Source organism: Macaca mulatta, chromosome 1 (genome assembly GCF_049350105.2).
Source record: "Macaca mulatta isolate MMU2019108-1 chromosome 1, T2T-MMU8v2.0, whole genome shotgun sequence".
Classification (NCBI taxonomy): Eukaryota; Metazoa; Chordata; class Mammalia; order Primates; family Cercopithecidae; genus Macaca; species Macaca mulatta.
The window spans coordinates 222,838,853-222,853,800 of record NC_133406.1 but is presented as its reverse complement, the minus strand read 5'-3'; the positions used below and the strand labels follow the sequence as shown (position 1 = coordinate 222,853,800).

The 14,948-nt window shown below is 51.8% G+C and overlaps 1 protein-coding gene across 3 annotated transcripts in view; it reads left to right on the top strand.

Moving 5' to 3' along the window:
- Window positions 1–14,948, top strand: part of IGSF21 (immunoglobin superfamily member 21) — a 271,522-nt gene that overhangs the window by 28,250 nt on the left and 228,324 nt on the right. Inside the window, exon 1 of one of the 3 annotated variants that reach the window (XM_077958761.1) lies at window positions 6,700–7,111. Within the exon in view, the coding sequence (XP_077814887.1) occupies window positions 7,105–7,111 (7 nt within the window). The 5' untranslated portion in view covers window positions 6,700–7,104. 3 annotated transcript variants of the gene reach the window in all.

Genomic DNA, 14,948 nt, shown 5'->3' with positions numbered 1-14,948 from the left:
CGCTTATTGTACGCTGAGCAGTCTTCTAAGAGCTTTATAAATATTAATGTGTTTAATCTGCATTAAAAACTCCATGAGTTAGATTCTCTTATTTTCTCCATTTTATAAATGGAGAAAACTGAGGCACAGAGAGGTTACGTAGCTGGCTCAAGGCCACACAGCGAGGGAGTGGCAGAGCTGGGATTCCGTTTCCAGCAGGTGTGACCTGGAGATAGAAGCCAGGGCCACCTCCTTTCTCTCCCTGCTTTTGGCCCACCATGTCTCCAGCACCGGGGGCACGTGACACATGCAGCTGCCCCAGGATTGGGCTGAAGATAATGGGTTTGTAAGTGACAGGCGGACTGAGCTGGGATTAACAGAGCCAGAGACGGTCTGTTCTGGAGCCTCACGCACGGGCTACAGAGCCAGTGAGCTTTAAGATCCTTATCTCACCGAGGAAATATAATAATCCCTCGCAGGACATGTGGCCTCACTTTCTTCATTCCCACAGCTTTGTCCAGCTGTTTATCTCAATCCATCCTTACGACGGCCTGAGAAGTAAGCAGGGATCAGCGGGGTGTTGCTTGGTCACTCGCTCCTTAGGGGTCTAGCACAGGGGAGCCCGTATTCCTACTACTGCTACTGTTATTGCTCGCTTTTGGGGTTCCCTTCAAAGCAGAGCCAGAGAGACGGATTTGGATGCAGGGGTTTATTTTGGGAATGACCCCAAGAGGTAGAAGCAGGGGAGGAGGGGATGCAGGCTGGGAAAAGAGAGGCAACTGATGCAGTTTTCACTTTGGCTGTCTCAGTGGGGGAGCCGCCGAGAGGCAGTGTGGGACATACTCTGAATCACCAGGCAGGGGGCGAGGAAGCTGGGGTACTGATCCTCCAGCCCCCACCCCTCAGTGACCTGCCCCACACATGGGCCAAGTGCTCTCACAGCAGAGGCTCCTTTTAGGTGAAGAAGTGCAAGATGCCAGCTTGGCATCTGTTCCCTCACCACCGCCATTAACTGAGCACTTACTATGAGCCAGGATGCCCACTAAGGCTCTTCCCTGAATTAGCAAAATGTCTTGTCAATGGACATTATTGTCCTCTTTTTACAGATGAGGAAACGGAGGCCCAGAGAGAGCTGCAAAGAGAGTCTGTGGGAGAGTTAGGATTCAGATCTGTTATTTTGTCTTTAAGCACTTAGTAAGCACCTGCTGAGTGCCAGCCAGTGTGCTTTGTCCTGGCTTTGACTTTAAAACCCACATGCTTACCCACTGAATTCAGTGCTGCTGGTGCAGGAGCTCTGGTCCCTCTTGGGTGCAGAGTCCATATTTTCTGGATTCTCTAGGATGGTCCCAATGGCAACTACTTTTTATTCTTTTCAATAAAGATAATTTGTGGTATATATAACCAAATGCACTCTAATGTTTAAATCTTGGTAACACTTTTTGCATGAATAAATTCACTCTTCACTTCCCACTGGGAGTGCTGTGTCTAATGAGAAATTCTCGTTTGGGCTGGGAAAATGTGGTCACTGAACCAGAGGGACGGGAGCCAGGGTATCTGACTCAGAGCTCAGGGTTCTGGGAGGCACTGTCCGGGTCGCACGATGATGGGGCTAGTCAGGTTCCTGAGCACCTCCCCCTGCTAGAACATCGTGGAGGCTCCCTGGGAGATCCATCTCACCCCCCCTCCTCCCAGTGTCTTCGGCCTCCCAGAGCTTCTTGCTCCCATTCCAGAGCCCAGGGCCTTCCCCTCTGTCTTCATTTTTCACCACCCCATGCAGTGCTGTCCTTGGGTCAGGAATGGACCATGGTCAGGCAATGTGGTTCAATGGTTATGGTCAAAGGCTCTGGGACAGGTCTTCGGGTTTGAAAGCCAGCCCCACAATGTGTTGGATGTATGACCTGGGCCTCATTATCTGGATGCCCTAGGCTTCAATTTCCTCATCTGTGAGATGGGGTTAATACTGTGGCAGACGCTGTCAGTGCCTGGCCATACTCTCTCTGTATTTCTCTCCACCCACCAAAGTCTGCTTACCTATGAATGAAACTCATTGCCTGAGGCAGCATCCCTGGCTAGTGCACAGGGCAGGCCAGAAGTGCAGAGAGCTAGGGCTCCTGGAAGCGGATCTCAACCGAGGACGGACAGCGAGTTTGATAATGAATATCCCAACTTCCTTTTTTAAAAAAAAATTTTTTTTTATTTAGACAAGGTCTCGCTGTGTCGCTCAGGCTGAAGTGCAGTGGTGCGATCACGGCTCACTGCAGCTTCAATCTCCCCAGCTCAAACAATCCTCTTGCCTCAGCCTCCTGAGTAGCTGAGCCTACAGGTGTGCACCACTGTGCCTGGCTGATTTTCAATTTTCTTTGTAGAGGCAGAGGTCCCATTATGTTGCCCAGGCTGGTCTCAAACTCATGGACTCAAGCGATTCTCCCTACTCGGCATCCCAGAGTGCTGGAATCACGCAACTTCCGTGCTATTGGTGTTGATACTTGGAGGTGTATCTTCTACCCTGTCTCTCCTAGTTCCCCAGCAGGGTGGAGCTCCAGTTGCCTGCAGGAAAGCTGGCTTAATGCACCCAGCATCCTGCCCTGCCTTCCTGCTCCCTCACTGATGTTTCCTGGGTCACCTCCCGAATAAACTACCTGCACTTGAATTATTTTATCAGAATCTGCATCTCGGGGAGCCCAAGCCAAGCCTCAAAGTGCCTAGTGTGGGGGCAGCTGTGGGGATCATATGGGTGAGGGTCTGGAAAGCATTGGAACCGGCCGCACAGGCATGCTCCGTGGAAGTGGGCACTCCCATATTGTGGCTCCAGTTCCCAGCCAGACCATGCTTCACAGTCACGTGTCTGCTCCTGCCACGCCCTCTGCCTGGTTGCCTTCCTGTTCCTCTTCACCTGGCTCATGCCAAGACATCCTTCTGGACTCAGCTCAGCGGTCACCTCTTCTCGGAAGTCTTCCTTGACTATGCCCGGTGCTTGGCTTGCAGGGGACTCCCTCCTCTGTCGTGGCATTTACACCCAGGATGACCATCCTCTGCAGGCTGCCCCTTCTTCCTACTTATTACTTGAGGCCTGGGACCACGTCTCTTTGCTGCCCAGCTCTCTGGGGGAGGAGGTAGCACAGGTGTGAATCTTGTACACCCCTTCGCCCTCTGCTCCCCATGGCCTTTGACCTGTGTCTGCACACAGGAACCCAGCAAACGTGGCACAATGAGGGCTCAGCGTCCACCTGGGGACATTGCAACCAGAGTGAAGGACCGCCTCGGGGGTCACCCAGCAGGAGAGGACGCTGGGACAAGTGGAACTGAAGGCTGGGTATCCAGGCTGATGGGAACTGGCTTTGAGAAGGAAGAATCTTAAGCTCAAGGTCTCATCTAGTCAGAAGGAAGACGGGAAGGAGGAGAGAGAGAGTTTAAAGCTCTGAGACCTTGCTCTGTCTTGTTTCTATTTATTATAATGACTATTATCATTATTATTTAATGACGTGAATGGTGAACCAAAGTTTTCCCCACTGGCCAATGATGAAAAAGAGACAGGTGACTTTAAAGCAAGAGAAACTGCAGTCAGACACAAGAAGGAACTTCCCACTTTCTGGTTGAACAGGGTTGGCTGTCATCACGTTCTCAGCAGGCAGAGAACTTGCTGGAACACGGGGATATAGGGCAGGGGGCTCGGGGAGAGGACAGGGAGGATGCTGTGGATCACCAGCAGCTGCTGGGGCAGGAAGAAGCATGTGACTGAGGGTGAGGGGCCTGAAGAGCTAACTCCCTGCTCTACTCTCAACTTGCTGGATGACTTTAGCATGTCACTTCACCTCTCTGGGCCTCCATTTCCTTATTTGTAAAAACGAGGACCATAATACATTCCTGGACAACTTCTCCAGCTGTTTCACAAGTTATTAGATGGACATGCACTTTATACAATTTAAAGCACAGTTCATGGCTGGGCATGGTGGGTCCTACCTGTAATCCCAGCACTTTGGGAGGCCAAGGCGAGCAGATTGCTTGAGGCCAAGACTTTGAGACCAGCCTGGGCACCATAGCAAGACCCCCATTTCTACAAAAAATACAAAAATAAGCTGGGCATGGTGGTGCACGCCTGTGATTCCAGCTACTTGGGAAGCTGAGGTGGGAGGATTACTTGAGCCCCGGAGGCCTAAGCTGAAGTGAGCCAAGATTGTGCCACTGCATTCCAGCCTGGGCAACAGAGCGATATTGTCTCAAAAAAACATTTTATATATATATATATATATATATATATATATATATATATATATATATATAGCACAGTTCGGATGAAAAATAAGCAAAAACAAAACCAACAAGGTGAGGAGAGAAGGTAAGAACCAATTATGCGCTTCTCTTTCTCTTGCAAGCCTTGTCAGGACAAGGGGACTCCATTTAATGAATAACTACTCTATGACTAGCACTTTACCTATAAAGGCCTTAATCCTCACAACAGCCTATGTAGGAGGCTCATCTCCATTTTTCAGATGAGAAGACTGAGGCCCAGGGTAGTCAATTAACTGGCCCAACCGGGATTAGAACTCAGGCCTCTCTGACTGAAAACCCTGGTTTTTTCCTCCTTTGCCACATTACTGGAGCTGGGATGGTCAGATGTTCCACGCTTATCTGATCACCTGATGGTTCTTCTCCCCCTGCCCCAAACAAAGATTAGGAAACAAGATCCAGGAAGTCTTCCTAGGCCCTCGGGCCCTCCCTGCCCCTTCCCAGATGGCCTGGGCTCAATCTGGGACTTCAGCGTCCACCCAACCAGGCCTCAGCTGAGAAGGAGCCGGGCTCTGAGCCCAACAGATAAAATCCCGAGCCCCACAGCCAATCCTGGTGGCCCGGCCAAGCATTAGGCAATGCTAATTGCTCTGTCCACAGTGGAGCCTTGTTTGCATATATGCAAATTGGGGGCTGCTTAGCGCTTCCCCCAGATGGGTCAGTTCAGGCCTCTGCCTGACCCCTGTACTGCCTGGTTTAAAGCACTAGCGAGTGGGACAAATGCCCATCCAGATGGGAGACGCAGCAGGCAGAGGCGGCCTGTGGCCTGGGCAGCCTCCGGTGGCTATTGCCTGGCAGCTGAAGGGTCCAATCATGACCTGAGTGTTTGGATGGGGCAACCAGAGGCTGTGGTCACATGGTCCCCAAGTCCCTACCCAAAGGGTCTGGCCTCTGCAATCTGGGGGACCCCAGGATGCCCAGGGCCTGCCCTAGGCCTTCTTCTCTCAGGGACAGGACTCACGAGCCTGACCTTGGCCCCACACAGGCCTAGTAACAGCAGATGTCTGCGGTTCAGCTTCCAAGGCTCCCGCAGATGAGTGGGCATCTGTAGAGGAGGACCCTGGGCCTGCGTCCTTGAGCTCAGCCAGGCAGCTGCTTGGAGTGCAGCCGTGGTTTAATCTCACTAGGCCCTTCTGTCAGGCCTGGGCTCAGGATGTGATGCTTCAGGACTTCTGTGTGCCATCCCCCATCTGCTCGACTGTCCCCTTTCAGGCCACGTCCCTCATCTCTAGGCTGGATGACACAACAGCCTGACTGCTGCTCTCCTGCCTCCACTCTTCCTCTAGACAGTCCCGCTGAGCTGCTCAAATCACAAATCTGAACACTCTCCCTCCTGCCTAGAACTCTCCATGGCTCCCCAGTGCCCGGTCATAAAGTGCAAACTCCTGCACCGGCCCACGCCCATGGCATGGGTTTCCAATCCCCACTTTCCTTGTCAGTGTCCAGCTCCCCACACCACGGATACCTGGTGGGGGTGGATGAAGTCTTGCTGGCGAATGTGTCCTCAGAGCCTGGCAGAGCATGGCTGGACTTTCAAAGGCCAGAGGAATCACCTTCCCAGGGAGGCTTCCTGAACGCCGTCTGTGCAACCCCTGGATTTCGTGTCTTTGAGAAAGTCATCTGCACACAGGTGACCTGGTAGGCCTGTGCCTTCCCTTCTATGTCTCTCTGAAGGGTTCTAAAGTCCCTTCTCTGGGTGAGGTCTTGTCTTTCTGTGTAGGTGGGAGCTGTTAGGTGGTAGGGGGGTAGGTGGTGCCCATGAGACTTGGATTCTCTCCTCAGGGCAGGAGCTGTGACTCCCCCATCAGACTGGGACCTCACCGGGGCTGGAGCTATGGCTCTTTCATCAGATTTGGGACCTCCCCAGGGCTGGGGCTGTGTCTCCCCTGTCAGATTAAGGCTTCATGATGACAGAAGACTGTGTCCCTGGATCAGAGTGGGAGCCCCCTGAGGTCCGTGTCCCTAGACCTTGTCACATTTCCATCTTAGGGGAATGTCAGTGTCTACTCTGTTCGTTTTCTGTTCCTTGATGTTTCCACGTGGTCCTCTCGGGGAGGAGGCATGCAGAGGAAGGAGGACAGGCCAGCAGGAGCCTCTGCTCCTCCCATCTTCTCCCTCCCTAGGCCTGGCCCACAGCCCCTTCCCAGGACAGAGCAGCTCCTTGGTAAGCCTGAGTCGAGTGGGAAGGACTGGGTCCACAGGCGGCTCACAGACCTCCATGCCCTGCTGCCGCGGGCTAGGAGCCAAGGGCCCCATGTTCCCCTGGCACTCCGTTCCCAGGTCCCGCCCAGAGGTGGGGCTGCCTGCAGTCACCTCCCTGCCCAAGCTGCCTGTGACTGAAGCAGCTGATTGGGTTCTGCCCCAGACCCTGAAGAAATCTGGCCCACCTTTCCTTCCATTTATTCCTCTACCCAATTCTGACCTAGCTTAGCCTAGGTCTGGAACCTTCTGGAAGCACCTAGGTCCAGTTCCCCCAGTCCCCTGAAGATACCACTAGGTAGTACTAGGTGACCTGGCCTAACCAGAGAAGCCTCCAGTAAATAGAGCCCCTTAGACCACCAAGAAAAGCTGCCCAGGACATCTTCAAAGCCAGAGCACGTCGCCAGTCTGAGAACGGGCAGCCAGGACCTCCCCCTTGTGTCAGCAGGGCCACTCGGACAGACAGGGGTGAGAGCCAGACCAGAAGGGCAGAGTGGGATTCCTGTTGGGGCCCTTGTTCTTGACCTTGAGTGAGACGTTTAACTGCTCCGTGCCTCAGTTTCCCCATTTGTCACAAGTGGACGACTGTGGTGAGAACAAAATGAGAGAGCAGAAGAGGAGCTTCCCTGATGAGTGATTATGATGGGTGAGTCCCGGGTGCCTCAAAAAGCCTTCCTCCCCACTGTTTTGAATTATCTGACTCTAAAAGATAACTTTTTAAAATTATTATTCCAAAAGTAATACCCGAAAGCTGGAGATAATTTGGAGCATTTAGAAAGGCACAAAAAAGAAAATAGCATGACTCAGAGATGACTGCTGCTCGTGGCATGGTGCTGACCCTGTCAGCCTTTTCTGTGCATGGGAACATGGAACAGTGGAGGGAAACAGAGAGGAAGTTATGGGATATTTTTTAGAAAAGTTATCCCCGGAGTCATTTTTGTGGCGAGATGGCTCCTCCCCGCCTTTGTTCCCTGACCCTTGTGTGGGTATCTGAAAGCCGCCCATTACCCTATTCTTGCCACCAATTTCCTCAATTCACACTCCCTATAAACCACCATGGGGAACTTTATAGGCCCACAAAGGCATTCAAAGTTAATGGCAAAACCAGCCATGTGAAAACTCTGCAGTAAAATCCACCTCACTCTCTCCCCAGTGCCCGGATGCCCCCAGCCCCTCCTGGTTCCCGTGAGGCAGCCTGATCCCTGCCGCCCCAACTGGCACTGGGCCCTGGGACAGAGGGACGGGCAGGCAGAGAGTCCTGGGGGTGACCTTCTTTCTGCCGAGGACACGAAGCACACACATCCTCTTGCCACAACACAGACGCAATAAATACGGGGACTGTAATTTATGTAGATGTTTTGAAGTCCAAACAGAAGGGTGGGGAGGGACTAATAAAATGCCATCCCTCATGTCGGCTTCTCGGGACGGCAAATGTGGCAGGTTCATAAGGAATGCGCGGGACACCTGCCGGCTGAGCATGGAGGTTAGGGAAGTCCAAATGATGCCCTTGGGCTCCCCTGCAGAGGTCGACGCTCTGCCAGGGGATGGAGCCCAGAACCAGGAGGCACTTTGTTGCTCCTTTATTCCGCCTTCCAAGAAGTGTTTCCGGGCTCCAGCTCAAACCCTCCCGGGCAGAAAGGGACAGGAGCCCAGCTTTTAGGGGAGAAATACATGGCTTCTGCTGGGGCAGTGAATGAAGAGTGGGCTTGGCACTGACCCTGGCTCTGCTGTGTGACCTTTGGGCAAATCCCTCACCCTCTCTGATCCTGTTTACATATCCATCTAAAGGAGAGAAAAAGGAGGGTATTATGAGGATTGAGTGCCATACTGTAGGGAAACAGAGAGGGAATATGTAATCAATGCCAGGTTCTCCCCACTCTCCATCAGTTTCCGAATTTCTTGCAAACTGCAAAGGACAGATCTCTTGCTATATTTGTGCCAGAACACCGAGTTCAAAGCACTGGGCCTAGTGGGGGTGAGCGTCCATCAGTTTGGGGATGGTCCCTTCCTCTGCTTTGGACCAAGAGGGGGATGGGAGGAGTGCGGTATGGAGGTGAGGCAACGTGAGTCTACTCTGGGCCATATCGTTGGCTCAGCGGGCTACCTTGACTGAGTCATTCCACTCTCAGGAGAGGCTGGAGCTGAGCCAGTGCCCCTTCTCCTGGGTCCTCCCGGGAACACTGCTCCAATGCAGAGAGGGATTGGGACAGTGAAGAGTCAGGCTGCTCCCCACACCAGCCCAACCACATGCTACCCACACCTCCATTCCTTTAGGGGAGAAGTGTCTCCTTTTGATCAGGGTAGTAGGAGAGGAACTGAGCATTCAGCCTTGTTTGATATGTGAGCAAACTGGAATTGGTTTCTGGCCAAGGTTGTGGAGCCACCGAGGGTCCCAGGTGAGACCAGAATCAGGTCTGACGTGCCCCTGTCCCCAGCCTTTCTTCCACATTTCTCTCTTCATGACACTCTCCCATCTCTGTCTTCCTGTCTTATCTTAATTGATCCTCATAGCACCCCTGATATGTAGATGAGGAAAGCAAGGCTCAGAAGGGTTAAGGGACGTATTCGAGGTCACACAGCTGGTTAACGGTAGGGTAAGAAATAAAATACGTGCCTTGTAGCAAACACCAAAAGTAAAAACATGAAGTCAGCCTGATTCCTCCTCTGCCCTTGCTCTCTACGCCTGGTCCAGGAACGAGTTCTGGCGGCTCTTCCCCCAACACATCCTCCCTCTGGATGATGCTTCCCTCTGACACCACTGCCACCCCAGCCTAGGCCACCACGCATCCACGCCTGCCACAGCCTCCCTGCTGGTCTTGCAGCTGCCACCCTCATCCTCCAGCTCTCCAGGTGTCCAGAGAGATCTTATTAAAACGTAAATCAGATGCAATCGCTTCTGGGCTTGAACCCCTCCAAGGTCGGCCATCATGCTTGAAGTCAAATTCCACACCTTACTCTGCTTCCTCTGGCGGTGCCTCTTCCCCCACCTCACCCTGTTCGATTCTCTGCTGTGCTCATGCCACTCCCGCCACTCTGGTCCGCATGCTTTCTCCCAGGTGTGCTTGTCCAGCTTATGGGCCTTTGAACTTGGAGCTTCCTCCTAGATCACCCTTGCTCGGATGTTCCTAAGGCTACAACCTTCCTGTCCTGCAGGGCTGAATTTAAATACAAAGAAATACCTTCCTTGACACCACCCCCATTGAAACGTCACCTCCTTCCCCTATTTTCCCTTTATATGAATACATCTGAGCCATCTCTCAGGGCACTGCTTGCTAGCATTAATAATTTTGTTGGTTTTTTTGCCCATCATCTGTTCCCCCACTAGAATATAATTTTTGTTGTGACTATGATGATGAAACACGGTGTACCTCCTACATACCAGGATGGTTCTAGGTTGGCATACGCATAACTTATCTAGATTTGCAACAACTTTGTGAAAGGTACTATTATTATCTCCATTTTTACCAAGGACACTTGATATGGTTTGGCTGTGTCCCCACCCAAATCTCATCTTTACTTGTAGCTCCCACAATTCCCATGTGTTGTGGGAGGGACCTGGTGGGAGGTAATTGAATCGGGGGGCGGGTCTTTCCCGTGCTGTTCTCGTGATAATGAGTAAGTCTCATGAGATCTGATGGCTTTGTAAGGGGGTGTTTTCCTGCAGAAGTTCTCTCTTGCCTGCTGCCATATAAGACACCTCTTTGCTCTTCCTTCATCTTTTGCCATGATTGTGAGGCCTCCCAGCCATGTGGAACTGTGAGTCCATTAAATCACTTTCCTTTATAAATTACCTAGTCTCAAGTATGTCTTTATTAGCAGCGTGAAAACCGATTAATACAACAATGAAGCCCAGGGAAGCTAAGTAATTTGCCCAAGGCCACACAGCTGGCTAGTGGTAAAGCTGGGATTTGAACTCAGGCAGTCCAGCTTCAGCGTCCAGACTCTGGACCACAACACTAGGCTGTAAATTGCATCATGGCAGCAGCCAGGTTTCTTTTGTTTCTTGCTGCATCCCCAGTGCCTAGTGCAAGGCCTGGCACCAGGAAGATGCACAGTAGATGTTTGTGGAGTGACAGGATGTATACCGCAGTGAGTAAGCGTAGAACTTGCCCTCAGAGATCTCATATCATCGCTTATTTCATTGCTCAGAAGACACAGGGAAATAAAAATAAGAAGTGGAAAAAACAAGCCTGTATCATTCAAAGAATAAACATTTTATCACTGAATGAGTGAGATTGTTTGTAGTCAAGTACAGAGTAGCCCGCCTGCCCCTGCACAAACAAGTTAGTGTCTCATACTCATTAAAAAAGCCAGAGCATAAACCCAGTGCTTGAGCTAAGTGTGCATGAGTTCTTACGGTGTCAGCAAGGCGTGCCCACCAGAGTGTGTCTGGCGGCATCCTGGAGACTCTGCCAGGCTAAGTGCATACAGCAGGGTTCAGAGGTCTGCGTGCTCCGTAGTACTCCTGCGGCCCACCTTGCCTGGACAACAGCCAGGGCTGGCGTGTCACTGACATGTGTGCCTGAGCCCCTCTGTCCAGCCTGGCACAGCCCTTGCTGGCCAGTGCTGGGACATGGGCCAGCAACCTGCAGAGGGTGCGTGTGGCCATGGTGGGTAATGATACGTGGAGAGACAAGAGGAGCGCTCGGTGTGCAGGGGAGACCATGGGGGCAGGGACAGTCTCCAAGGCTTCAGGGCAAGGGACAGATTTAAGTGAACCATGCACAGTGGGGATGACACACACAGAGGGAGGAGGGGGTGGCCATCCCGGCACGGTTCAGAGGCTCAGACTCATGGCTGTGCTAATCATTAGTGTCAATACCGTGAATGCTGGCGAATCACAGAACTAATGGTGCTAATAATAAGGGGTGATATATCCTGACTCCTCAGTCCTGGCTGGGTGCCCAGCCAGCAAGACCTGCCTCCCCAGTACCGCTCAGCTAAATGGCTGAGCCGCTCATGCATGAGCTCTCGGTGGCAGGCCAGCCTGACAGCTTGGCCCAATAGGTCTTCGTAACATGGGCAGATTGTGGAAATCCTGAGTGTCTTTCTGAGGCTTCCTTCGGGGCAGGATCAGCCTGGCTTCACTGATCCATCTCCAGACCCTGGCTCCATCCTTTTTCAGCTTTGTGACCTTGGGGAGTCATTTCCTCCACCATCATTTCTGCATCTGTAAAATGGGAATCATTAATGTCTACTATAAAAGGTGGTTCCGGGGAGCCTCTGGGATGATGTGGAACTCTGAGCAGAATACCAAGCGTTTCACTGTATGCTAATTATTATAATAATAATTACATTTTCATTTATTCAGTAGCAAGAATGTAGGCTTTGGGGCCGGGGAGTGGTGGCTTATGCCTATAATCCCAGCACTTTGGGAGGCCGAGGCAGGAGGATTGCTTGAGCCTAGGAGTTTGAGGCCATCCTGGGTAACAGAGGGAGGCCCTGTCTCTGCAAAACAAAAAATTAGCCAGGTGCAGTGGCTCATGCCTGTAATCCCAGCTACTCAGAAGGCTGAGGTGGGAGGATTGCTTCAGCCCAGGAACTCAAGGCTGCAGTGAGCTATGATCATGCCACCGCACTCCAGTCTGGGTGACAGAGCGAAAGAGAATTTAGGTTTTGGAACCAGGTTGAGCTGGGGTGGAATCCTCTGCTGCCACCTGCTCTAAGGCCTGGGCCTCTGGAAAATGAGGATAACACCTGCCTTATGGAGGCTGGGAGGATTGAAGACAGTCCACTTATAACACGGAACATGGTGTTTGGCATGGCGGAGTGTCTCAGGATACTTAAGGTGGTTTCTAGGTTTTTTTTTTTCTTTTTTTTTGAGACGGAATCTCGCTCTGTCTCCCAGGCTGGAGTGCAGTGGCCAGATCTCAGCTCACTGCAAGCTCCACCTCCTGGGTTCACGCCATTCTCCTGCCTCAGCCTCCCGAGTAGCTGGGACTACAGGCACCTGCCACCACGCCTGGGTAATTTTTTGTATTTTTAGTTGAGACGGGGTTTCATCCGTGTTAGTCAGGATAGTCTTGATCCCTTGACCTCATGATCTGCCTGCCTTTGGCCTCCCAAAGTGCTGGGATTACAGGCATGAGCCACTGCGCCTGGCCCAGTTTCTAGGTTTTAACTGAGTTCCTGCTGCTTGCAGTCATTGTACCCTGCCCTGGAGATACTTGTCCCAGATTCTGGGTTAGCTCTAGGTGTTTGAGTCAGTATGGCCAGAGACAGGAATGCTGGCCTCCTTGGAGATGTGCTTGAGGGGCTAGGCGAGACCAGTACCTCAGTACCTAGATCAGGGCCAGCTAGTCCACATACATTTGACCCCTTCCTCATCCTTGAATTCCAGAGGGGACTCAATCACTTTCTCAGCACCTCCCAGGGAGCCGAGAGCCCTGAAGTCAGTGTAGGGTCCTCTGTCACTCCTGCCATCAAGATACCCCATCAGGGACACCAGCACTTTCTCTGGGGCAATGGGTCTTGCTGAGTGGGTTCACAAATGCCAGTGCACTCTGGATCATTCTGCTGGCCGGGGCAAGATGGCCTCTGCACTGATGGGACAGCCCTAGCCCCAAATCCCTCTCGTGTCCATTACCACATCAGCCTCTCACCTTAGTGCCATCAGGAAAAAAAGCAGGGGTGGTGCCTTTCCCAGTTGACACCAGAGACAACAAAGGCTCAGGCAGGGTATGCGACCTGAGCAAGGTCTCTGGATGGCTGTGGCTCAGCCCCGATGAATCACTGAATACCTGAGTGTCCCAGGGCCTCTACCCAGGCTGTGTCCTCTGTGTGTAGGGATCTTTCATCACTTCGTTTAGGTCTCTCTGGTCAAATCTTCCCTTGTCAGAGAGTCCTTCATGAGCCACTCGTCACAGTCAGGGTAATTAACACCAGCTGCTGTAACAAACAATTCCAACCTCTTCTTGACACAGCACAGTAAAAGTATATTTTTTGCTTATGCAAAATCGAATACATTTATACCTGGTTAGAGGTTCCCCTGAGCACCCACATCCAGGCAATGGTTCTGGGGGCCCAGCCTCTTTCATTTTGTGCCTCTGCCATCCCTCCGTTCCCCACTGGATCCTCTGTATTCAGTCGGTTGAAGAGTGAAGAGAAAGATCACATGGAGGCTCTGATGAGTTTCAGGGACCAGGTCCAGAGTGGCACATACCACTGACATCCACATTCTAGTGGTCAGAGCAGGTCACATGGCCAAACCCAACACTGATGGGGACGGACAGTGTATGCCACATGTAACAGGTGAGGGAGAGGAGTGAATAATTCACACCATGGTAGAGGATTTCACAGGATATCTGGGGCCAGGCTTGGGTAACACTTATTCCCTGCTTCCATGGACCACAACCGACTCACATGTCTTCCTTAACTGCAGGAGGCGGTGGGGGGCAGGTCTTGGAAATACAGAGAAGTTCATGGATATTGGTGAAAACTAACAAGTTTCTGCCCCACCCCCTAGTAATTAAAGAGAGCCTAGTAGTGCTTCTCATCATGTGGGTGACCTTATAATTCAGCTTCCAAATGGGACAATTTTTTTTTTTTTTTTTTTTTTTTTGAGACGGAGTCTCGCTCTGTCACCCAGGCTGGAGTGCAGTGGCCGGATCTCAGCTCACTGCAAGCTCCGCCTCCTGGGTTCACACCTTTCTCCTGCCTCAGCCTCCCGAGTAGCTGGGACTACAGGCGCCTGCCACCTCGCCCGGCTAAGTTTTTGTATTTTTAGTAGAGACGGGGTTTCACTGTGTTACCCAGGATGGTCTCGATCTCCTGACCTCGTGATCCGCCCGTCTCGGCCTCCCAAAGTGCTGGGATTACAGGCTTGAGCCACCGCGCCCGGCCCCAAATGGGACAATTTTAAGGTGAAAGGTGTCACTAACGATTATCCTCTGAACACCGGGTTTCAAGCAGGCTGCCCCAGGGATTTGGAGCATGTGGTCACCCTACTCATCACTCTGCATCCTCTTAGCCTGCTTTATTGTTCTTTTTCACACTTAATTACTGCCTAGGAGTGGACTCCGTGAGGACAGGGACCTTTCTTCCTCTGTTGTTATATCCTCAGTGGCTAGAACTGGGCCTAGCACATTAGAGGTGCCCATTATATGCCTGGTAGATGAATGAATGGACTCAACCATCTCACAGATTCCTTTCGAGGACTGACTGCACATTCATCCACAGTGCTCCTGCCCTCCTGGAGCTAAGCAGATGTCAAATGAGAAAGGGTGACATCCAGGGACTCCAGAAGCTCATGCCTGAGTCTGGAGGTGGTTTAAAGGTTTTAACTGAGTTCCACTGTGTGCAGTCATCGTGCCCTGCCCTGGAGATACTTGTCCCAGGATTCGATGTTAGCTACACGTGTGAGGTCAGAGCAGATCCCTTGAGAAGGTGATATTTGAGCCACAGATCTTTAGAAAACAGAGACCATAGACTCAGTTCCAAACAGTCTTGAGCTCACAATTTGGTTTGGCCTTTGGATGCTGTGT